General features: G+C 42.5%; 1 protein-coding gene across 8 annotated transcripts in view; it reads left to right on the forward strand.

Annotated features, from left to right (window-relative positions):
* Window positions 1-26253, forward strand: part of epha7 (eph receptor A7) — a 96080-nt gene that overhangs the window by 13210 nt on the left and 56617 nt on the right. For all 8 annotated transcript variants that reach the window (XM_022193788.2, XM_022193793.2, XM_022193789.2 and 5 more), the window contains exons 4-5: window positions 9774-9929; window positions 20101-20436. In XM_022193788.2, the coding sequence (XP_022049480.1) occupies window positions 9774-9929; window positions 20101-20436 (492 nt within the window). The remainder of the gene's footprint in view (window positions 1-9773; window positions 9930-20100; window positions 20437-26253) is intronic.

The following is a 26253-nucleotide window of genomic DNA, read 5'->3' on the forward strand; positions in this document are numbered from 1 at the left end:
ATTTATTGAAGCAAAGAACATAAGTCACATCTAATAAGACCAATGCACGTAGGCCTTGGGCTACATTAATGCATAAGAAATAAGCTGCGTGTGAGCTATTGACATTCTTCTCTGTAGTCCTAACACATTTTCATGGTCCTAATTGTATGCCTTGAAAAGTAAAACTGGAAAACATAAAGTGGGAGTTGGGTTTTTAAATAGCATTTCATGGTTGTCTGAACATCCAGCCAGACACAGGACATTTTGAAACAGAGAATGTTTATTGCAATATTAACGGTGAATTGCAGTATGGTAAAAGCGATCAGACATGTTTGATGGTGACAATGGCCTTTGCGGTGGGTATCAGGAAAAAAAATGCATCCAAAACACAGCTGGCATTCAGTTTCTGGTGATATTATTCAGTTAATGAGTTACCTTGTCTATAAACAGGTAGGTCCTCATTTAAAATCATTTGGTTTTTGACTCCAAAATACCTTGTGCAGCTGCTTGTGTTTAGCAAACATTTAACATTTGAGCATCTGCAGATTAACCTGCCAAGGAGAAACGAATTGTGCTGCCAGGCCCCAATTAACCCCCCGTTCCCTCCCACTCTCCGGGCGATGCGTCTGGTATTCCTACGCTGGAATATTTTCTGGCCACATGTTTAATGTGTGAAAACTTTAACGTTTTAACACATTCATGTAGGAATATACCTGCTATGCCCACAACACTCATAAAATATAGGGTTTGGAAATTACTTTTTTCTGTAAGGGCGCCAAGAAGGAAGACTCAGTTTTAGAGCTGTTGCCACTATTGAGTTCCCAAATTTGCACAGGCTAGTTGACACACACAGTGAAGCTTTTGAGGCCCCTGGAGTTGTGGAGGTGCATTGCCCGCTTGGTTGGTAATCCAGCTTTGCTTCTTAGAAGTTGGGCTTCTTTTATTGCATGAGAAACCTCCATGATAAAATATTCTAGTGTCACCAAGTAGCGTTTTGTCTAAAGCTTTTGACCGTCGCCTCCCATGGTGTTCCTTAGCAAACGGAAATTGCTAAGCTAGAAAAACATGTCCTTCATAATGAAGTCACGTATTCCAAACAGTGGCGTTTTGGTAGAGGTGCCAAAATGTCTGTAATCAGCTGCAGAAGATTGAAAAAATTTAAGAAAATCTCCTAAAATACAGAACTCTGTGTCTGCACTGACAAAAGAAAAGACAACGAGAGGAAACCTCCTCATAAACCATCGGCGACAGGCTCCACATTGTACCACGGCTGTGTTTACAGCTGATATTTATAAAGACATTTCCCTATCAGAGCAGCCTCGGCCGTGGCGAGCGTTTTTTCTTTTCCTTACGGAAAGCAATGGTGTTTTTTGAAATAAGAAAATAAACTGTTTCCTTTATCACGCTTGACCCGTTCCACCTGGCATTCATCAGCGGCCGGGCCTGCATGTTGGTCCTGTCGGCTGTTCCCCTCCCTCTGCCTCTTTTATCACTCTAATGGGGTGCTATCTCCAGGCTGCTCTCTCCGGGTCTCCGCAGCCCTGCTCAGGCTCCCTTCAGCGCGCATTCTTTCCACATCCATCCCGACACACGGGCGGATTTAACACATAATCAGGCCAGACGGGAGGGCAGCGGGAGAAGAAGGGGGGAGGCCCGGCCCTGACAGGACTCATCATGTGAGGACCGTGGAGACAGAAAGGCCCACACTAGTCATTCTCACTGTGGCTCTGGCAGTCGGCAAAAAAATACAGGGGGAATCTCCCACATTCCCACACTTGCAGCTCACTTTTAGCCCGTCCACAGCAATATTGAGACAAATGGGGGAGAAACTCAATATCCCAGCTGCCCTGCGTGGACCAGCTAGTCCCCTCCGTGCTCAGCAGTAATAAGGATTTTAACCTTCATTGGATTTGTGGGTTGTAAGCAAATAAGGAAGCTTAGCTTCCAGTTCTTTGAGGGCAGGATATCGTCAGAAATTTGTCCACACTGATGCAAATATGACCCCTGAGTTACGCACACAGAAAAACACTTTTTTTTTATACCACATCTGCTTTTCTACAAGTCTAAATCATCATCTGGCCATGTGCACAAGAGTTCACAGTAACACCTTTATGAGCAGCCCAAAATATGCTCATGTCATACATAGTGACTGCAGACACCCAAAGTCACATAAACCACATCTTACTGGCTCTTCTTGCTCTGGTTTGGTCACATGCAGTAAGCTGCAATATAGTTTCCACATCCACGTGACTTAAAAAATCATCATCTGCCCTTCCTCAGGGATCTCAAAACCAAGCGTTCTTTCTCTGACATCTTGTCCGATTCTGACCAGTGTCGCTTCTTGATGCTAAGGACTTATTTTACCATCCAGCCCCTGCAAAATACACAGAAAATTAAAGAGGCAAATTTGGAATCCAATCTGTCAGCAAAGGCACAAGATTAAGTGAGGAGAAAGAAAAAAGTGCCGTGGTGCACCCCCAGACTAGGGAAATAATTATTTTCTATTTTGGCCAGAGAGGGATACGTCAGGCTGTCGCATAAGGAGTCAGTGTTGCTCTCCCTCCTTCCTCCCTCTCTGTCCATCACCCGGAGTGTCATGACACTGCCAAAGCGTGAGAGAAATTGGATGTAATTCAAGAATGTTAAGAAGCTCAACTCGGACGAAAAAGAAATAAACCGAGATCTTACAAAAATACAGAAATCCGTTTTTTTTTTGTATGTGTATGTGTGTCTGCATAAGATAAGGAGACTTTGTTTTACTCTCCGGGCCAGTGTCTGCAGTGATTGAGACAGCATAGTCACAGGAGCATTTGATTATCTCTATCCGGCTACTCGGAGGACCTCTCCTTTCTCAGGCTCCTCTTACTCGCTCTGTGTAAAATTGCTGACTGCAGCTTGTCCCCCCACACATCACTGAATGAAAGTGCTTGACCACTGGAAGGGAAATTACAGATGCTGGCTCTGTAGCTTGCCGAGGAACTGGCTGGAATGTAAGTCTTGTATTTTTTCTCCCTCTCTCTCTCTGCTAAACCTCAACTCGCTTCTCTAAGGACTGACTAATTTCTCAGTGTCGTAAATAAGCCTGCTGTTGTGTCTGCCACTGAGCTTCTTTAACAGGCCCCGTGTCAACAAGCACAAGCCGGCAGTCGGCCTTTATCTGTGCAAGAAGAAGAAGACCAGACTTACATAAATGGGCCTTTTTCCAAAGAGTCACTTTGAAACACTTCATCCTTACAAATGTAATTACACGTTGGACTATAAGTCCTCTTGTCAAAGTCAGTGCAAAGAGTAAAGAGTCTGGGGTTTGGTACAATGTTTTAACATGTTTGTGTGTCAGTGTTTGCCAGTGAGGTGTCAGTCATTTTGTCAGGCGGAGAGCGCTACCGGGTGAACAGACTTGGTGTAATTGCTTCATAGATATTTCCGCAGAAAGCGCGAGTTTGCTGCAGGGACAGCCGGCACAGAGCCTCTCACTCACTATCACCCCATCTCGAGCAAAAGAGCGTCTCTTCGGCATCTGGTGCCAGGAAAAGGGGGAACTCGCCAGCAGCGACTCGGTGTGTGCGGCTCGCTGGGACAGGAATGCCAGGCCGGGACGGGACGGCTGTGTTTGTACTTGTCACTCAACGCACTGCCAGTGGTGGGGAGAGGTGCAGAAACACTTAGTTTCCCGTGTCATACAGTCGTTCGATTTTTGAGGCCTCATTTGCCGCCTTGTTGCTTCTGTAAACATTTCCGGGTGCCAAACCCAGTTGGACGCACTGATAAACACATAGGCTGTCACTGGGAAAGAAAAAAGCAAGCATGGAGAATGAAGCATGTTTTGCTTGTGAGCTTGAGTTAAAGGGTGAAAGTGGAAAAAGGGGGGTTCTTACTTTTGTTGTTTGGGCAAATATGACAATATTAAACTCACCAATTTCTAAGAGTTTGGGAAACTTGGTAACAATGAAGTCCGATGAGGTGAGAAACACAGACAGGTTGTAAAGCTGTAAGAGCTGATGCTGACCATTTTATTCGGATTAGGTTTTGGTTACATTAATTTTTTCTGGTCTTTTCTGTCCATTTGCCTCCTTGAAATGTCCCACTTTCTGCATGTGCTTAGCATGAAATTCGTTTTGATATGAAGGCAGTAGAAAGTCTTCACTTAGATCAGAAGTGTTGAAAATGACATTCATGGTTTCCCAACATTTCTGTCTACCTGCCTTGTAATATACTGACAGTCAATAGAAACTTTGAGGTAGAAATGTACGCAGAATTCTACTTGTAGGGGGGTTGTAATTATTCCTTGTGGATTTACTGATGATCGAGTGCCCTGGTAGTTAAGATAATGATGAGTTGTCATTTTGTCATGATTCATTGCACATGGGTTGGTCACTTTGCAAAAGTGAACCAAATACACACCAAGCAATACTCAGTGAGTATCTGCACAGTTTGAGAATGGGTTTTGAAGGCCTATATAAAGGCCCAGAAAAGGCCACCATTGTTAGTCCAGTGAACAGCATCATGCCGCGTCTATCACATGAACAACGTCTCCGGGCACTGGGTATGGTGGAGGCCGGTTTGAGCTACAGTGATGTAGCCAGGCGTATGGGCTGTTCCCAACCCACAATCAGAAGCCTGGTCCAAAGCATGCGCCGACGGATTGCTGCCTGCATCGAAGCAAATGGAGGCCATACTCGGTATTGACTGTTGTGACTTTGTGTTTGGCAGGTGCCGTTTTCTTTTGTGAAATTCTTTATTTTGAAATCATTCTTGAAACTTTAGATTTTTGTTTCTGTATGCCAATATGCTAAACAAATGATTCATATGAAGAAAATCCAGTTTGGGGCTTCAAAATAAAAATTATGTTGAAAAATATGGTCTCAAAGTTTTTAATGACTGTCAGTGTACATAGCTAAATCTGGTCAAAAGCACCCCTTGGTAAAAGAGGAATGTTTTTGGTACATGATCCAGTAAGCTCTTGGCTATTTTTTTTTTTTTTTAAATTCCACCTGAAAAAACATCCCAAAGTTCAGTCAATAACACCAACTGTATGGCCAAAGGGACATTTGACTTTACGGATGAATTTTGAAACACAATGAGTCCCTTCTTCCGATCATCACTCCAGAGAAACCAGATCTGAAAAACCAAACAGCAGCCGTATAACAATGAGCCACTAAACACTGCTGTTATTGAACTCCACCCAATCTGATGCAAGAGAAATGAAGCAGAACAGATGCTGCATTTATTTTAATCGTAGCATTACTAGGCGGCATCTTCATTGAATGTGCTGTGTTTTTTTAAGCTCTGAAAATTGCCCGCTGCATTTTAATACAGGGACCTTCGGGGGGAAAGGGGTTAAACTAAACCAAACACCTATTATCACGACATTGTTAAAAACATATTTTTACTATACTTAGCTTAGAGGGGGATGGATCAAACAAAAGGGGGGAGACTGGGGTTACATCTTATTTACAAATGGAATTCAAGTAAAGGAGTTCAATTAAAAAAAAAAAAGAAGTACCGGTGGAGAGCCGCATTGTTAAGCAGTTCAATACTGATTCTGTGAGAAAACCCCCCACAGGTGAAGTGGTTTGTTGAACAGATGGATGAGTGTGTGTGTGCTGAACAAAGTCCTTTAGATGAATATAATTTTTACATGTTCACAAGCCTAAAACAGATGCTGGTATATGAATATTTCCACTGATAAATAAAGTAAATATCTGATCTGCAGTTTTGAGGGTACCCCAAGTTTGGTTGTTGGAATCGGTGTTGACCCTATAAACTCCCTGCATCTATGGTTCCCTTCTTTCCGTTCGACAATGCAAAGTACGTCAATGTAAGGTGTTGTGGGGATCAGAAAGTCTTTGTCTTTGCAAGAATAGCAGCAATCTTCTTTTATTTTGTGTGTGCTGGATGTTACGCAAGAGCAACCAAACACCTCCTGTCCGGTCATGGGGATCGCTGCCAGTTGGGTCTTGAATGCGAAAGTCAGAGGATTACAAAAGGTACATAAATTATTTGACTGCTCTGTTTTTGTATCACCTCCATGTTTTCTTACATATTCACAAGAATCTATGAGTTCTTCATGGAATATAGTGAGAATGCTCTAGAAGCTGTACACATTTAAATTTTGGTATATCATTTTAGCTGCTTTTACTCAAAACTAGGGTGCAGATTGGAAGAAGTTAACAGACAACGAGCGTAACTCCAATAGAAAAGCTGTGAAAGGCACAAAAATAGGAGTGAAGTTGTAATAAACCAAAGTTAAAGCTGCGTTTAATTTCCAATGCCTCCCTCTCAAAGGCCTTGCACTCGTCTTAATCTGCACTGTGGATCCTCTTGTCTGCTGGAGTGGGGGTCGCGGTGGGAGATAGCTTCAGTCCCAGTTGGCTTTTTCCTCCCCTCCGCACACCGGCCACCCAACAGATGAGCTCTCGGAAAACCCAAAGGCAAACAGACATGCCGGCTTATCGGAATGTTTAAAAGCCCAGCATGGTGGGCGACAGCAGTGGGATCTGGCCAATCTTTAACTCGCCGCAGAAAGCCCTTCAGTGTCATTATCAACATCCATGTGGGGGGGAGTGTGTTGACACTATGTACTGATACTGCAACTAGACATGGTTTGCTTTGCTGTTTGTCGAACGTTATCGCTCATCAGAACTGTACATACAGTAAAAAACAGCTAAATATGATGAGTAAGTACTTGGGAGGCTCTTGCGGATGCGTTTCGCCCGGTCAGCATTCAGGTCCCACTGCTCAAAAGCCTCCTCGTGGCTCTGTTTTCAATTACCTGCTCGAAAAGGTAAAGAAAGATTAAAGAAAAAATCATGTCGTTTTTTTCCTCTTGGGAAAAAAAAGGGAAAAGGTCTTGTTTCACAAGGCTGCGGCAGTGCGATAAATAGAGAATGACAGGGCTTTCATGTAGCTGAAATGGGGATACCCCAAATCTCGGCCTCTTCTTCGTGCCACTCTGGAAGTGTTAAAACCACAGCACTCTGATTCCTCTGGCCGTCTTATTCCGGACCTGTCACAAGATGTGGTGGCCGAAGGATTCAAAAAAAGAAAAAAAAGTAGCAGAACCGAATTGAGATCTGATACAGGGGCGAAAGCCAGTATGAAAATCATTGCTCATTTCCCCCTGTGGCTCATGAAAAATGCATTTTTTCAGTATAATTTGATAGTTTGTGTGCAGAGCAATTCACAGAAGTATAGATTTCTTGCAGATTGTTTAGGAAAATCATGTGGCCGAGATTGCAGTTTTTCACCAGGCTTAGCTGTGTTTTGCACACACAGCCGGCCAGTGTGGATTAAGCTGACTTCCAGGCTAAAATAGCAAGACCCCAGAATAGACATTTTACGCTTTGCGAGTGTTTAAACATTAACCATGTGATTCATAGTGAGCTTGCTATGAATCACTGAATCTGTTTTACATTATCCTTTTCTGTCTTTGTCGTGACTTGCTTCCGCGGCTCGTTTGGGACATGAGAACTGTTAAAGAAGAATGATGGGTGTATGAATTAGTCGAATTTAAGAACATAATTCCTAAATTACTATTTCACCACACAAGCTCATTGAAGCTGTCTCCATTAGTCATTTTAGCAGCCTTGGGTTTGTTTACCTGCCTGGTCAAAGGTAAAAGATTGAAATGATCCTTGTGCTTGTACTTGATGCGTATTCTTATCTCCCTGCTCTACTGAAGAATGCTTCCTCTCACAGATAGGACTTGTTATAAACAAGTCAAAACCCCTCGCTGACCCGAAGATTCATCAGAATAAAAATAGCCTTGTTATTTTCCCTCTCAAAGTGAGAGGTTGTAGTTTATCCCAGGGCGAATGCTTCATCATGAGATCTGAAATGCCGTTTCATGGCTCAGCCCGCTTGATGAAGCCCAAGGGGGGCAGGTTCATTCAAATACCGGCTGCATCAAGATGTGAGCGGAGTGGTTTGTTCTGTCATGCCCTCTCCATGATGGGAATTCAGGTCTGAAGCTGACTCTTTCAGATTTTGTTTACACGGGACTAATATCACCTCCAGACATTCAGTGATTTTTAGTGACGGCTGAGATCATCAGTCCTGTGTGAACCTGGCTCAGGTGGGATATGCCAAATAAGAAATGCTGTGAGAATCCCAAAGACCTCTTTAAATTCTCTTTTAGTATCTTATAGTTTGTATTTTCTTTACCAGTGTGAACGTATTGAGCCATAAGTGACCCATAGGCAAAGATGAACTGGATACCTCCAGGGACTCTGTCTTTTCCACTGACAGTTTTTCTGTTGACCTGAATGTCTGTATGGACTCTCGGTCACCAAGGTCACGGTGATCCTAAGAGCTTCAGTAGAGGGTAACTTTATTTCTCTCTTAGTTCTTGAAGGCTGAAGATTTCTCCTCTCATCCAAGAACTAAAGATGGATGAGAGGTGGAAAATCTTCGAAAACCATAAAAAGGTTCAATCACCTTCTATTAAAGCTCTTATGATTAATCGAATGGTTGTTCAACATGTTGGCATGACAGCTTTGGAAGTCACACTTCAAAAATCAAACACAGACATACTATAGTGCTGCGTTTGACTACAGAAGAGGCATATTTTGAACAACAGCACCACTGAAAATATTTTGCAGAAATGGTTTGGGAATTCGTCCGATACAAGATCAGAGAGCAAACTGAAGTCTCATACATTAAAGCGTATCTTTCTGTGATGTGTAGTCTTGCATATGAGATGCTAAATATCCATGTCTCTTTCCACAACAGTGTTGGAATGTCTGGTAAACAACTGTATGAAATTTCAATGTAAAAGTCAACCCTGTCTGAGTGACACAAAGCCGTGACTTCACAGAGCTAGTCATGTTACTAAACTGGAAAATCCAATTGGAAAGTGGACAAAGGCTCATGTTTGTCTTCACTTTGTATCTCTAGAAATATATTCTAGCTGTCTTCAGCACCAGATGAATGTAGTCCCGGACCTCTCAGTCCTACTGCACTGGGTGATAAGATGATTTTAAAACTGGGATCTTTCTCAAAAATGTGTTTATGCATCATGTTGGGTTTCAGTTTCAAAAATTCCAAATTGATTTGGCTATCCTAACCAAATGCCACACAGCTACCCGAGAGCTTCTGGGGCACCTCACAGCCAGATCGCTTAATTTTCAAGGAGTTTGAAGCGAAGAAACATGTTTTTCCTGTTAGCTGTCCGTTTAAAGCAGCTGAGCCAGAAATTAAAGAATATGATCAAGAATTTGGAACCAAAATACTAGTTAGAGTCTTCCCAGAACTCCTTTTTATACTGATGGAATTCTCTATGCCAGTGGTTTTCTACTAAGGGTTTGAGACACAAGGTGTTGCAAGATGATGAATTGGACAGGAAATAAGACAGGTTCTACTACATAAACATTTTTTTGTCCAACTTTGTGAAACTTTACCTCTTCTGGCCTCAAACAGTTGCAAGAATGAATCAGTCTGACAAGTTTTAACAGAATGAACAGTCAATTTGAAGTTGAATCCAAAATCTTGGCATCCACTTCCCTATTCTGTCATCTTTTTCTTAAAAATCGAGACCAGTCAATTGGTAGATAATTCATTGGAAGTTATTTAAATATTTTTTAAGCAAATTTGCCAAATGTGTTTATTGGTAGTTTGTGTTTTTCTCTGCTTTTCTCTGCTTTTACTCTTAGTTGGACAAAACAAGACGCCAACTAAAGCCATCACCTTGGGCTGTGGGACAGTTTATAGATGAAACTATTCATCCGTTTATCAAGAGATTAATGTGCAGATTCATTGGTATTGACTCAGTGTTTTTCTCTTTTTCCTTTCTGTAGCGTGTGGTCGTGGTTTCTACAAGTCTTCGTCCCAGGACCTGCAGTGCTCTCGGTGTCCGGCGCACAGCTTCAACGACCGCGAGGGCTCCTGGCGCTGCGACTGTGAGGACGGCTACTACCGAGCACTCTCTGACCCTGCGTCTGTGGCCTGCACAAGTAAGTCTGCCATGTCGTTGCTAGGTAAACACAGCTCGGATCGCTTGCATTTAAACAGCCGGACATTCGAGTGGAGGGAAAAAAACAACAACAACAAAAAAAACTCAACACGCTCAGTCCAGACCTGTTCAGTCAGTTTGGTCTCATGAAAGCCCCAGATGTGTTCCGTAGCGGCTCCCCTGCCTCCCAGTATGTCATTCTAATTATGTTTGCAGGCTTGCGTGTCTGTTTTCTGTCTTAGCTGGTTGCTAATGATGAGAGTAGCAATTTGCCATTTCCCGTCTGAAAGATTGCAATTACAGTCGGCAGCGGCAGCCCATGCAGCACCCTGTGTCTTCATTTGTCCTGGCCAGTGTAACAGTTCGGTGACAGCCATTGATGGCTTATTTACACAGGGACTCAGTCTGACGGGTGGGGCTCATTTGCTTCCAGTTACATTCTCAAACATGTTTATTTCAAAGTGTCGGTGGATGGTGTTTTTTTTTTCCCTTCTTTTGTTCTTTTGCCTTCAGGTACTGTGCACGGGGGAGTGGCAAACCACAGCAGGGTTATGTTAGCTCTCTGCTTTATCTGTGGAGGTAAACAGGACCCCTAAACATAATCTCTGCACCTTATCTGTGTGCCTTCTTTCTACCGATAATGTATCGCGGGAGCCCTGGATTGGCCCAGAGGCTTGCAGTTGCTACACATAACACTTCTGTCGTTCTTTTTTTAAATTTGACGTATCTATTAGGGAGAGCTGATAAATTAGCATTTCAGATTGTGGTAATTTACTTTGCACCCGTTTTCTGTTGATTAAAAACAACAAAATCAGATATGCATGTGTAGGAAAATATGCATGCCTGGTCCACATCCTGAGCAGCGCTGCTTTTTCCCTGTGCACCCAAAGTAGGCCAAGTCAGAATCTCTAATGTGTGTATCTCTCTCTCTGTGTGTGTGTGTGTGTGTGTGTGTGTGTGTGTGTGTGTGTGTGTGTGTGTGTGTGTGTCAGACTGCTGGTGAGATATTATGCAAATAGTAGAATTTTATAGCACTGCATTGGTTTGTCTATGCATGAAATCAGAGAATCAAAGAGAGGATTTAACGGATTGCAGTTTGGATTTAATGTCATAAATTCCATATGAAAAATGATTCTTTCTTATTTATGGTTGTCTGTAAAGCAGCTTTGCTGGGCAACAAATCTGTCTCAGCCTGATCCAAAACTTTTTTCCCCCATATTTATTTCAACATACATAAGTTTGCCTAAGTTGCCAGAAACGTCTGCTTCTGTCCTGAAGTTTTTTCTTAGATTCTTTAATTCCACTGTGCTGGTTGTTCAGAGTTATCAGGAAAAAAGAGTTCTGGTTGAGCTAGAAGGTTGCAGGAAAAAAAATATACTAAAGCAGCAGGGATTTATAAAATCAGCTGTTAATGAGCTGTGATGTTCCACAAACGGTATATTTCAAACATCTGCCTATGCACTTCAGCCGGCTGTGTTCTTCTCACTGTATGACAAATTTGGAAGAAATGTTCTCAGTATTCGGGTGTGTCTTTAACTGCCCCCTTCGTGCACGAGCTAGATCAGAGAGTGAGCCGTTTCCCTTTTGCCCCAGTGCTAAAATGGTAACAGAGCTGGATTTAAGCTCGAGGAAAAGAAGCAGAATTGACTTTCTGTGTTCTCTTATATACTCCTGTATTCTAAATCTGTCAATCTAATCCTGCCTTGAGCATACAGTGTAATTAATTAACTGTACTTGAGTACTATGCTACCCCACTGCAATGTAGAGCAGAAATAAAATAGCTACACACTACTTAAAAAAAAATGTAAGAAAAAAAGTGGACCACAGAGTGACGGCTCTGGCTGCAGCACCACCGACGAACATCTATTTATGAATCCGGTTCTATTCAAATTAAAATTTAATTCCTGTGTTGCAGGTTCTATCAGTATATGGATTGTTTCATTTTCAAGGCTAGTTTGGTGCATCTGCCCCTGGGCTTCAGACCCCCAAGCAACCCCCCTGGTTCATTGGTTGTCAGCTAATGAATAACACATTTGTTTGCGAATATGCAAAGCTAAACATCAACTGAAATGACGGGTGAAGCTCGAAGTCCGGGGAGTGACAGAGGGTAATGGCGGTAGGGTGGGATGGTGAGGTTAACAGAGGCCAAAAGCAAATATTTGCTCCTGATTAATCTGGACAGTGTCATTTCCTGCTTGTACAAAACAGGAAGTATAATACATAACTTTTTTGATTTATTTATTTTATGATTTATTTAGTGCAGATGCATTATACATAAATAAACTGAAAACAGCTGTCCAGTGTCATAATGTATCATAATGTTTATGGCAAATGCTAATTTGCAACACCCGTCTCTGGAAGGGCTTTTATAAGATTCAGAGTAGGAGCATTAGATGCATTAAAGAGCACAGGATATGGCTGGCAAAGATGAGCCTAAAAAAGGTTCTTGCTTTCTGTATCGGCTTCCATGTTGCATTAGTGTTTCCAACTCTTGAACCTCCACAGGTTCCTGCTCAGTTCATAGATTTTACATTGTGGCGGTGTCAGGAAAGTGAAACTAGTTCTTGCAGAAACTGGGACAAAAATTTACAAATATTAAAGTTTCATGGATTCCAAAAGGAAATCATATTAGACGGTGTTTCTATTGAAAAATAAAATTCTTTATGTTGACTTTTGCAGGGGATTTTCTTAGTTGGTGAAGTCATATCCAGCTCCAGATGTTCAACACTGTCTTCACATGCTGTAAGGTGATTCACTACATGGTGCTGAATTGCAGCCAATATGAGACCCACCTTTTCTATTGTAGTTCTGTACAAATGTTGTTGATATTTAACTAGTTTGCATATTTAGATAGTATTTGCCTTTTGCATGAGCATGAATGTGCACAGGACACATTGTAATAGTGCTGTGTAGATCGGCCCGAGACATTTTGTTTGCCTCCTACTTACAGAGCCGTGGCTGTGCAGGAACATTGGATTTTATTTCAGTACACAGACAGAACAGACAGGTTGTGGACCGTGAGATATTCACAGAATGAACAAGAAGTATCGGATTAGACTTGCATAGGGCACCTTTAAACAGCCTTGTCAAAGTCTTTTCCAAAAAAAACCCCACACAGAAATGGCAACTTTGAGTTCACAAGCAATAAAACATACTCGTGTTAAATTCAGCAGACTCAGGGACTTTGCTACTACAGCAAAATAACAACTTTCTGGGTGGTGAATTATTAAATCGCAGTCACTTGAGCAATGTGTTGGGCAGGTATGCATTTGATCTGGATATAGCAGTTGGTCAGAGAATGAACGGGGTGCACCTTTCTTTATAAATAGCGGGTGAAGTCTGACTTGAACAGGGAATGTAGATTTCAGCAATGCTGGTGCGGTATTGGCATCTTAAAACTAACCTGGCAGCCTCCTTCTGGACTTGTTGAAGTCTGTTGAGGTCTTTTTTTTTGTCTTTCCAGTGTCTCCTGAATAAATTCGGCGGCCGCAGTTAGAATGTTAAAATTCCTTCCCAAACTTAGCTTTGTCTGTTTAACTCCATTCCCATCGCCGTCTGACACAGACAAGGACATAACTCAGGCTAAGCAAATTTGAGGCCGAGCAATGACCACAAACCACCAATCTCTCAGTGTTGCACAGAGGCAACCATACAGATCTTGTTCTAAAAGACAGGTCCATTACTCACTTCTCCAACCATCCTAATCGGATGTTAACGCTTCACTCTAACATCCCCCACTGATCAAGGGCAGGACACACAAGCGTTTGGTAAGAATGGGATAAAGTTCCCACTTCTTTGCAGTGTCCTCTGGCTGTTCCCTTCTGGGTAATCACCTTGGCCAAGTAGCACAGTAATTACTGAAGTTGCCTAATGCACACTTTCCATTATTCATTTTCATTAACTTTGGGTCTACACTTGGTGACCCCATACCATTATATGTAAATATGTATTTTTAACTTGTATGAATAGTTTCGCCCTCCTCCTCATTCACCCAGCACAATTTTTGCACGGCTTTCTGTACGTGCATTTCCTCATTCATCGCTGGATTAAGTCAGTGTGACCAATAGTCACTGTGATTTCCTTTTTTTTCTCCCAAGCCTTATCCAGACCAAGAGTGAATAGTAATTGAAAATGAATTTGCACTGCCTGAATAAATAGCTTGATTGACAGATTTTTTTTAAATAGAGGTTTGTAAAGCTACCATATTGTATGCCTTAGCAAAACAGTGAGATGGATCTCTGGCACACAGAGATTAAGGATGTGTCTTTGAGGATTTGAGAGGAAATGAGATGAAGATATAATGTGGGGACATGAAAAGCCAAATCCACGCTGAATAAAGATGAGAGAAGAAGTTCCAAAAAAAAAAAAAAACATAGCTCCAAATACGTTGTCTCCCAATGTTGTGTGTGGTGAGAGGGGGTGGAAGGGAGAGATGCTTTTGTTTGTAGCATGTTTGTCCATGCCATTCATATGCAAAGTTGCGAGGAGATAAGGTATATGTGGATGGCCATCCGGCGGCATTATCTCCAGAGGCAAGGCACGGAGCTGAGTTGTTGACAGGTTGGGGAGCTGGGCATCAATCACGCAACAGCTGTGAGTAGTGCCGGTGCAACGTAGGCGCTGAAAGGGGCATTTGTGAGCAGTCGGCTCCTCCTCCCGACCCCCTGCCACCCCCCTTTAATGTGCCACCTCAACAAGTTGACGTCCGTCAGGGAGTCCATCCTGCCCAGGGTTGCTAGGGGACTACTAAAGAGCTACAGAATGGAGGGGCTCGAGTTTCTAACAGATATTCAGCTCAGTAGGAGTAGGAGTCAGCTTCCTGCACTATATCTTACTCTTATGTGTCAGTTGTGGTTGTACAGTTTTCTTTTAAAATAGGATTCTTAGTTGCATTTTTGGGTGTATTCGCTTTCATACATTATAGGAAATCTGGTCAAATCATCTCGTCTCATTTGTCTACAGCATGTCTAATGGTCCAAGTTGTTGGTCATCCCATCAGATCTTATGGTAAAGTCACCATGCTTCCACATTTCTGCAGTTATATGGGTTAGGGTTGGATTTTCCAACAGAAAGGTCAAAAAATAACCTCAATTCAGGTCATATCTGGATTGAAAGTGGCTTAATTCAACAATACGCACTGTATAAGCCTGATGTGAACTGCTTTCTTCAACAAAAGGCCTTTTTCTTTTAAATTTAAAGGTAAAGTACTGGAAATATGGCATTTGTTTAAACCACAGTTAGAAGCAAGGACAGGAAAGGATGGCTTTACTGTTTTAGTGTATATAATGTTAAACTGAACCAAGCAAACTCATCAAATTAGCATGAAGTACTTGCTTCACATGCAATCTAAGGCCTCTGAGGACTTTCACATGTGGTGCAGATGTCTGCTTTGGGAAACATGTAATGGCATGGTGATATGGTAATCCAGCTGTCATGTTGGTATGTACAATGTTGAAATTGTTGGTAGAAATGATGGGCAGACTGTAATAAATCAGACTTATCCTTTAAGCTCCAAGGCCCATGCCCTGGTCATGCACATGAAAATTCAATGTAAATCACTGCATGTTTTTGTGTCCAGTCTGTAATTAGATGAGGCCATGCAAATACAGCCAGTTCACTCAAAACAAGATTCAGAAACGCTACCACATGTAAGCGCATCTACGGCATCACAGTGGCTTTGGTCATTGTTCAAAGACGGATGGTTTCACAGACGTTGCCGGTCATGGGAGACTCAGCACCGTGCAGTTCCACAAACTTGATTTGTGTATTTTTTTGGCATGTATTTCAGCAGGCAAGTAAGAGGGACAAATCTCAAAGCTCTTAGCTCATGCAGCTGAAGTGCACAAAAGAGTTTGCATATTGTTCTAGCACAGTCTTAGCCATGCTTTGCTTTAATTTTTTATTCCCGTCCACGTGCCGTCGTGCCCTCTCCGGAGACTGAGGCTGAAATGGAATTTTGGCTTGCAGCTCACATTGTATGCGAGTGGCAAATCCAATATTGCATTCAGTGTGGTGTTGAAGTAGCGCTGATATTTTGGTTATTAGCCCAACAGCAGTCGAAGGCCCTTCAGCGAAAAAACTCTTCCTCCGATCTCTTTTTCCTCTTTGGCCTCGTCTTCCCTCATACGGGTTCTGCTGCAGCCACATCATTAGAGGCGAAGTCACGGGGTCACAACACACATTTGTAGAGTGAGGATTACCTCATGGGCGATTTGAATACCACTCACCCCTGCCGCCCCTCTCCCCACAGCTCCCCAATTAGAGCACAGCCAGCTAATAGGCTGTGGAGGGTTAAGTTAGCCCCGAGCACCTCTCAAGGCCGATAAGCGGCAGATTCTTCCCTCCTAAGCTTGGATTTACTCAGGTCTTACAACTCTGCACCGAGCGGAGATGGGCTTTGAAACATGACCTAAAAACGATCCGCTACTATACGTTTTCCATACGGTAGATTATTAGATGTAGCGGTTACTTCTTGCACAGCTGAAGCCTTTTTCTCACCGCTTTCACACCTGGGAGTTCCACAGGTTCTGCTTCAGAAATCTATGCCATGTTAGCATGCAAATGTTGAAGCAGGAAACATCAACTATGCATGCACACATTCCACATTTATGCACGACAACAAGAAATACCCTCGCTCACACACATGTTCACCCATGCTTGGTCACAGTGGCAGGGTTGGAAGGAAGCTCGCAAGTGATTGAGACATTTCAGGCTGTGGGGGCTCTGGCGGGCTAATCCGTGAAATGAAACTTGACTGGGAGGAGGGGTGAGAGGAGAGAACACGAAAAGATAAGACAGAGTGGGGGAGTGAGAGACGGGGAAAAAAAGAGTAAAAAAGAAGAAGGAGAGCGACAAGCCCTTGAGCTATAAGGATGAGCAGACAGACAGACAGACAGTGGAGGGCTCAGGATGTGGTGCAAATCTGTGCTGCAGGTGACGTCGGGGCAAGAAGAGTTTCGTATTCCTGAGTCCAGACAGAGCATTTTTTTAAAGAAACAAAGAGACGCCAAGGCAGAAGAAGAAAGCAAGCTGAGGTGTTCAGTATGCTTCAAACAAACGGGGTTGTATAATATGTCTCCTTACCACGGCAAAAGAAAAATGTGTTTTTTTTAAAGTGGACACCCTCGAAAAAAGCACCTATAGTCTTTTTCGATCTATTTTTTCTCTCTCTAAGAACTTGTGTCTTTAGTGTCTTTGCAGCCTTGACACAACAATTTACACAACCCATTCTCAGCCTCCTTGAAAACATTCAGTCATCATTGTACTGCAAGATGTATTAAATAATAAAGACAGCTTGAAAGAGAAGTTCAAACCTTACTAACTCCCACAACTCCACAAACGCTTAAAAAAAAGTTAAAGAACTCAGAAAGGGGGAGTTTCAGTTATCTGTCAAGCACTTCATTTCAAACCTGCCGAGGCCTTCAGAGGAGAAAGACAAAACTCACAGTCTGAAAAAACACGACAAAAGACGAAGGTCATGCAGATCTGGGGTCAGTCTAATCTAATTTCCTTTTGCCTCTTGTTGCTGAGAAATCATTCCTTTGATCTGTGGCACCTGAGACCTGGCGGAGAGTGGCACGAGTGAAATGAGATGTTATCGCTGCTTTCCGTGGCCATGGAAATGGCGGAATAAAAGATCCCTGAGGTTTGGTCTTGGGGAGGGGGTTGTTGTGTCGAGGCACACCCCTGCCTTTGTGCACGAGGAAGATTGAGAGTGTGGGTCGAGTGTCAATGCCAAGGCTAAAGTCGAGTGGTGCTATTGGCAGTCACTCCTCTCCACTTCACCTGCCACAGGTGGCTCTTTCATCTTCCCAGTCCACTGCCTGTCTCTTATCTTACCTGATAATCATGAATATGGATGTCTCTGCTGAGCCCTCTGTTCTAATGACTGGAAAAGGGAAAAACAGTTAAGTGCTGTATTAATGAATATCGTGCTAGCGGTTTTATGCATATGCATGACCTATTTCGTTAGCTAATGTGACAAATTTAATGACTTCCAATGTCCCTCCCCTAGGTTCCTTCAGAATATTTCCAGAGAAAGCGCTGCTCCCAGAGAAGAAAATGAAGATATTCTTAGAACATTCATAAACAAAGGACACAAGTCATATAATCTTTACTGTGTTAGGGGGAGTTTATTTATATCAACATCTGGACCATAAAAGCCAACAACCTGGAATGTGAAAGATGAAAGCAGCAATTTGTTATTCATTGTTTTACGAGATGAGCTAATCTCTTTGCCGTTATGCGAACATTTATAGGCGAACGGTCTGTAGTCCTGTGCACTCTTGGTGCTGCTGAGCTCGTTGTTGTTGTATGTCAAGTGAAATTGTATATGGCAGTTACAGGGCGGTGATAATCCAGGTTTAAATCTTGTTCATAAACTCTGTGGGTGAGACAGGCCTTAAAGTTTTTTTTTTTGGATGACATTAATTTTAAGTGCGCGGCTGTCTACATGATATACCTTTCCGAGGAAACCCAGTAAAGCCGCTGTCTCCAGCTGGGATAGCTGCATATATTTTTGGAGAACAGGAAGACTTTGCGAGTGACTGTCTGTGGCTTCTGATTTCCTGCGAAGCATTTGTCTGACCATGCAGCCCTGTCTCAATCATTTCCATAGCAGCTGCAGATTTTATGCTGTTAACGCTCGCCATATAAACAAAGCCTTTAGTCCATCTGGATGAATCACCAGCTATGTTTGCATGGATGAGTACACTGTAAAAGAGCATTAGGCTGGTTTAAAATTAAAATATGAGGAAGCAGGCTTACTTTAAGGTCGCACTAATCGTTATTTTTAATATTGACAAGGGATCAAATGACCATGTACAAAATGTGAAAAGGGTCACTTGCTGTGCCAGACTGAAATAAAATTACCTTTTAAGAAATTTGGCAGCTTTTCTGATGGCTAATCTCACTGGTTTTATATGGCCTTAAAATCAGCAGCTTTTGTTTGTGAAAATGCTGTGATGAACTGGAGAAGCATATAGACACAGATCTTTTGCTGAGGAGTTGATGGAGACCAGTAGAAAATACAAAGAAGAGAAAATGATGGACTCAAATTCAGCCAGGGCCGGAAAAGCAACTCCTAATTAATGTTGAAGTTTGGCTGCTGTAAAGTTGAATTTCTTGGATACTATGAAAAAAGAAATGGTACATTTTTCAGTGTCCACAGATGTTGCCAACACTTGAAAAAAAGGCAACTCTACATTTGCACATATTACACTATTTACACGTTTGCATCATTTGCAAACTTTTGCACAGTGCTCTGCACATTAACTCTATATTGATGTTTCACCATGCAGAATGTATCTTCCAACAACTTGCTCCTTTGTATACAGTTTTGGAACCATGCTGCATTTATTTATTTTTTGATTCAGTATGTTATACTTTCCTCAAAAGTGTCTCTAATTTAAACTTTTGAGTTTGCCGGACTAATTTGATTGAGCTTAGTTAACCTCCACGTGAAAATAAAGTTACATCGTACTGTAAAAAACTGAATAGAAACTAAAATCTCAAATGTATCATTGAGGGTTCAGTTTTAGTCAACTCACTATTTCCATTTACAGAACAACAAACGTGTGTTTAAAATCTGAAATGGTTGTGAATGTAAAAGCTAGACAATGCCAGTGCCTTGAAGTGAAAAAAAAAACCCTTTAGACTTTATAATCCTACTTTCTGTTTAATTACAGTGTCAGGGATGTTGATGGAAAAGGAAGCAGAGGTGTTCGACGGATGCACTGCTCCTCTAATGATAATTCATAAAAACAGTGGCCTCAGACACTGCGCGGCGTGAACTCTGATTACCAAATTATTTTCCCTTTGAAAGTCTGGGCTCCACTGCTTTATTTCTCAGCCCTCTAACACTGACCTTGGTACCTGCCAGAGCTCACTTCCTTTCAGTATACCTGCACCATTTTTTTCTGGATGTGAGTCTTATTATAATTGAGTGTCAATGTTTGGCTCTGGGGCTGGAGCTGGCATGTCCTGTAGCTTTTTTTTTTTTTCCTCTTTCTTTCTTTCTTTCTTTCTTTCTTTCTTTCTTTCTTTCTTTCTTTCTTTCTTTCTTTCTCAGAGAACAGTGAAAGCACAGATCCAGTCAATGCACCCTCTTGGCTGTCACTTTCCTTGGCACTCAGTTATTTAATTCTGGCTTCTCCCGTGTCCACCTCTGACAGGACCTCCCTCGGCGCCGCAGAACCTGGTCTACAACATCAACCAGACCACCGTTAGCCTGGAGTGGAGCCCGCCAGCCGACACCGGCGGTCGCAACGACGTCACCTACAGGGTTATATGCCGGCGCTGCAGCTGGGAACCCGAGGAGTGTGTACCGTGTGGGCCAAATGTGGGATACTCTCCGGCGCAGTCAGGATTAGTGGACACTTATGTGACCATTATGGACCTGCTCGCCCATGCCAACTACACTTTTGAGGTGGAGGCTGTCAACGGGGTGTCGGACCTGAGCCGGACGCAGAGGCTGTTTGCGGCGGTCAGCATCGCTACCGGTCAAGCAGGTAAGGAGTCTTACATCAAAAAGTTTATTGAAAATATGGATTCATGAGTATGGACAGTTTCTTTGCAGTGCAGTGCTCTTTTGTGAGTGAACGTGCCTGTTAATTGAATTAGAGTTGGAAATCAGTTGATTTTGCACCTTCTTTTTTTTTACCATTTTCGTGATAAACGTCCAAGATTTTCATGAATACCACTGTGTGTGGTTTGTATATGGAATTGAATATTGCACCTACCTTAACACGAAGACTGAAAACAGGAGGATATACCAAGCATACATATTTCCATGGTTCAAAAATACACCTGCCAATATGTCTCAACACCTATCACACTGTATCTTGTTTATAGGGTATACCTAAATAAAAATGCGAGGGTGCAGTTTTTCCTGGCAAATTCTTAAAGATGTAAGACTTATGCTTTTGCTCATCAAAAATATTTATTGTAACCCATAAAAAAACCTATATTTTTACATGTAAGTTTCAATCTGGAAACAAACACGTCAAGGTCAGGTACTAGCCCTTAAGCTCACTATGTCCTTGCTACAGTGTTGCACTAAATCCCTACATTTCTCTACACGTTATATTATATCCTTAAAGCTGCAGTGTACTGCCCTTTGCACAGTTTCTGGGGTGTGTTCTACAGTAGCATGGCGCTCACAGCTGAGAGAGCATTAGACATTAGGACCTTGTCGATTGACAGTTTAATTTTGAAAACCTCTCATATGCAAACCACGGTAATGATTCCCCATTAACATTAATGGCTATAGTCTGATATGATCCATAATATTTCCAGTATGCATATTACCCAGATTAATTTAATGTGTATATCAGCACTGCAGTGGCAAACATTATTAGCTTAGCAATGCAGAATCCCAGCGGTACCTAAACAGCTAGTAGTGTATTTGCAGCTCGGTCTCGAGGGAATTTGCCGTAATTAAAATGCTGTGTTTTGCAGTGACAAACTCTAAAGCCTTTTTTATTCATTATTTCTATGGATCCACCCAACAAGATTCCTCTTTCATGCTTGAGCATCCGTGAAACACAGTTGGCCCTAAAGACTATGTTCTGACTATGGTGATAAAAAGAAGGCTGCACAGAGAGTATTGAGGCTTTAGCTGGATATACAACTTCTGTCTCTGGATAACTACACCTGTCCCCTGCCATGTTTGGGTAACTCGTGTCCCGCTGCTTTTACATCACCATCATTTTGGTTTAGTGGCTGACATTCATGTCATCATTTTAGTCTTAAATAAAGCAGCTAATGTTCCAATTTTCTCTTCAGAAATGTCTAGCTGCATGTGGCGCTACAAAAAAACCCCACAGTAAATATCTCTCGTTTATGAGACGTGTGTGTCTGTGGAAGAGACTGAGGAAAAGATAGAGGCGATCGGCTGAATGAATGTGAGAGGGATGTAGCGTTTGGGGATGATGTATTTTGCGTGGCTCAGTTCGTGACAGAGACATGAGCTGGAATGCGCCGAGGGGTTGCGTGGCCAAGGACGGGAGGATGCCGGGTGGAGGATGACCTTCAGGACAAAAAAGGAGACATAACAATTAACACATGCTCTTTTGTGGTCACTCATAATTGCATGTGGCATGTTGACAACACACAATTACGCAGTTAACCTGGCGGAATATTTAGCCATTAGCTGTTGTGAAAGCCAGTGCAGTGTCGGCCAAGATAGTGTCATGTTTATCATTTTGAATAAGTGCCACCTTTCAACGTGCTCTAACACTATAATCAGCGCTTTTGGCCTGAATGGAACAGAAAGCTGAGATTTTAACCGTTTTTAGTGATCATTAGTATGTGTAAATTAGATTATTACAATGATTCCTTGATTTTTGTAGCTGTGTTTTATGGTATGGGAGGCAGATTAGTGTCTGAATTAGTATTTAGATCATGATGCACTGCTAAAACTCCTCTTTGAAACCCGGACTAATCAAATTCCTTCGTGGTTAGCAGCTCTTCAAGGCGAGGCGACCCTCTCCATCTGTTCAATGGCAGGACAGCAGGACAGAATAATACCTTTAAAATGAAGGCAGGAATTACAGAAGACAGCACTGAAAAGAATAAATTGAATGTGCAGAATGAAAACCAGCGCAGGTTTAATATATTTTTTTCTTTATAATGCACAGCATAACTGAGTGATATGAGATATTTAATAAGAGGTCAGTCTTCATTCAATAGCGATCTAACTCCGGATAACTCTTTTCCAACCAGAACACATTAAATGGCTGTAGTTACAATGAGTTTTTTTGATTGAGAGACTAAAATTAGTCTCTATCTGGGAAAATCTCCTAATCTAAATTTTAATGCCAAGTGCAGGAAAATATATAATGTCTTTTGAATGGCTTTCGAAAGCACTCTTTGATTGTTGCGTGGCTATTTTGCCCACAAATACTACTTGATTGGGATCTCAATATAGTCACAAGTGAAGAATTTCCCAGTTGTTAGGAAGAGAACTTTAATCATGACATGAGAAGTAGCCAAACATTTCCATTGTCACGAAAGACTGCTCTTGATTAGGGTTTGGGAATAATTATGGTTTGGGTCAAAAGAAAATAGTTGTCTTCATGGTTAAAAGAATGACTAATTGGTTGAAAGGAACAAGACGGTTGTGGTGTAAACAAACTACTGTCAACTCTTGGTATGAAACAAGTAAAGAAAAGCGCTTGTTTTGAAGTTGGATGCTCTGTTGATCTATCTCTCCACCCCAATCTCCTCTCTATGAAGCTTTACGGCTCCATTGCGTCTATAATAAGTTCTATCTTTGCTCCAGGTTTAAGGACAGTTTCTAAGACTTGAACGGGGCACTCAAAACTTTCAGCTGAAGGGCAAACTAGTAGTCAGCATTAGCTTTATATTGACAAGCATGTGATGAGTCTCTTTTGTTTCTCATCTTCAGCCGACATTAGCTCTAACGCTGCCAGGCTCATTGTCCTGTTCACTGGACCCTCACTGTGTCCGGCATTCTATGGGCTGCTGGCGAATGCTTGAATGCTTTGTAATTGGAACGTCGGAGCTTCCTAAAACAATCGGGCCTTCCTGGGCGAGCATGCAGGACCACTCATTAGAGAATGACTGCATTATTAAAGCTTTTATGGCTCATCATTCAGAATTGATTAACCTTTGCATGGCGAGCCGCTGGAGGCCCATAGCACTGAAAGAACCTTAAAAAAGTGAAGCCCTTCGCCTCCATCGCTCCCATCTCCACCTGCTGAATGATAATCAGCACGAACATGGGCTCGTAGCTGGGGATTGGGGGAACGAGCAAGTGGTGTGTGAATGCAGATGGTGATCCATCTGATGAGGAATTCACACCTCCCCTAATTATACCAAAGAAAATGTCTGGAGCGAGGCTGAAGCTACACAAGGTACTGAGTGCTTATTGTTCCCAGAAACCTAATTACCTTTCAGCTCTGTCTTAAATGAGTTTAAGTAGAGGCTGCAAGTTCGTGAGCTTGATTTCTTCGGCTCCGTCCTCGGGGCGGTTGAATAGGAATCCGTCGTGTTGAGGACTTTTTCTTTTTTGCCGTCTTCGCTGCCACCCTACGCTGGAAGTTAAGAGTGTGTTTCAATCAGCACTCCATTGTGAGTCAACAGCGCCACAGAGCCAACCTCAGAGGCCCTCCTAGGCCCTTCGTGCCTTAGCTTTCTCTCGAGCGCACTTGTAAACAAGGCCTTTTGTTCTTCCAGCACGCTCGTGAGTGGGCATTGCTCGCGGAATTACCATTAATATTTATTCAAGCGGGTGTTCACATCTTGGAGCCAGAAAAAAGAATCACGGTGGAAAGGGGGCACAGAAATAGGATTGGAAATTGGTTATTGGAAAGGCTACAGGACCTGTGTTTGTGTGTGTACATGTTGTGTGTACGCATTCCGTTGAGATGTGGCTTAGGTGCAATCAGCTAGAGGTGTAAACAGCATGTTTCTGAAAGGACGAGCCCGCAGAAATAGATTTTAATGTGCACTGCTTGGATTATGCAGCAGCACAAAGCCTGTTACCCTCCGATAGCAACTTTGACAATAGTTGAGCTCTGCACCCGAAGTATTCACAGGCTCAGTGGGGGAGTCAGAGCAGAAAACAGGAGGAGTGACTTAATGCCAGATGCATTGTTTAGACTGTGGGGACATGTCATTTCAAGTCAACCACAGGTTACCACTTAATTTTACCTTATTGGATAATTTTCCTGCTAATATTTGGGATTTCAGGTCAGTTGAACATTGGATGTGTAACATTACAGACTTTATCTGTCTGGCAAAGCATCCCTTTGTTTGTGTCTGTTCCATAAATGCATGATATTTGCCATTTATGCCGTGGTATAAAGATTTTGTTTTTAGGCTATGTTTTTAGATACCATTACTGCAGCAAAAGAAGATCCTTAATCTTTAATTGGAGTGTTTACACAGCAAAACAGTAGTTTGGATAGACTCCGAACGCCTCGAATGCTTCGACCGTCATTCCAAGACGTCCTTTTTTTTAAAATCTGCGATGCGAGTTTCACACTTTTTCCACATCAGAGGTCTTCCGTGTTTATTTTTAGCCATTCTTTGCTTCATTTGTTGTGTAACATTGTGTGAGTGTAGGCTGATGTTATAGTTCCCCCTCAAGTCCAAACCTACTTAAACATTCAAAGAGAACAACAGGCTATTCCCTTTAGTACAATCTCTCAGTGCAAAAAGCAAGAGCGGTGGGGGGGGCTCAGAGAGAGGAAAAAAAAATAAAAAGGCACGGAGGCACACAAGAATGTAAGCTAAGCATTTTACTTTGATCTGAAAAGCCTCTGTGCCTTTGCATTGCGTGAGAAGCAAATATTCCCATTCAGTTGGGCTGTTTCAGTCAAAGTCTGATTCACTGTCCTGCAGCAGTTTCGTGTCTGCGGTTCAGAAAAGGGAAGATTGCGAAGTTTGCCGCATGGTTTTGTAATTATTTACCGCTACGAGAGAGCAACGATCATTAAAATATTAAATGTTCACGGGTGCTAACCGATCCGCGGCACCTCGACGGTAACCTATACGTCCACTTTATTGACACTTTATCATCTCTAAATGGATATTGTTCAGAGCATTTGTGAAAGTAACACTTGGGGAACAATAAGGCCATTGATTTATCCCTTTTTGTGTTCTAATCTGCCATGGTGGCCTTAAACAGAAGGATTGATTGATTCTGAGGAGTCCCCACTGACCAATGCCAGCCAGTGTAATTTTCTAGTTAAGCGGATCCTCCTTTGTAGCATTTGTCCCCGGTTTTACGTTACCTGGGAGCCCATTCTGTTTCACCCCCGCCGCACCAACCCCACATGCTCGCAGTAATTTGATGAGAGCCGGGCAAAGCAGTAAGATTCAACAGCTGCAATAAAACTGTGGTGGTCTCAGAGCAGCAGCTCGGAGCACTTAACCTGTAGCTTTTCTGTAAATGCCTCCTGATTTGTCTGTCACCCAATCCGTCAGCAATGAATAATTTTCATGGAAGGTGCACTTTAATTACTTTCCCATTTAAATGGCATTATCGTGGCCTATCTAGGTAATTAATCTCACCAAGTATCCTGTTTCAGCCTTTTATTGCTGGCAGACGAGCTCCCTAAATCCCCCCGAATCTGCCGTGCTTGAATGAGCCCTCCCTCACAGAAGCTGGCGTTGCCTCTTTCCCCTTCACTTGGTCCCTATCACAGCCGTTGGACGGTCCTTTCTCTCGGTGCAGGCAGCCTGTCAGAGCAACCGGCTGTTTCACCGACTTGGGAAAGGACACAGGCAGACACATCCATGCAGGGCTGCAGGCAAGAATAGGCCTCAGCCAGTGTGGGCTTTAGAGGGCTGATATG

This window comes from Acanthochromis polyacanthus, chromosome 16 (assembly GCF_021347895.1).
Source record: "Acanthochromis polyacanthus isolate Apoly-LR-REF ecotype Palm Island chromosome 16, KAUST_Apoly_ChrSc, whole genome shotgun sequence".
NCBI lineage: Eukaryota > Metazoa > Chordata > Actinopteri > Pomacentridae > Acanthochromis > Acanthochromis polyacanthus.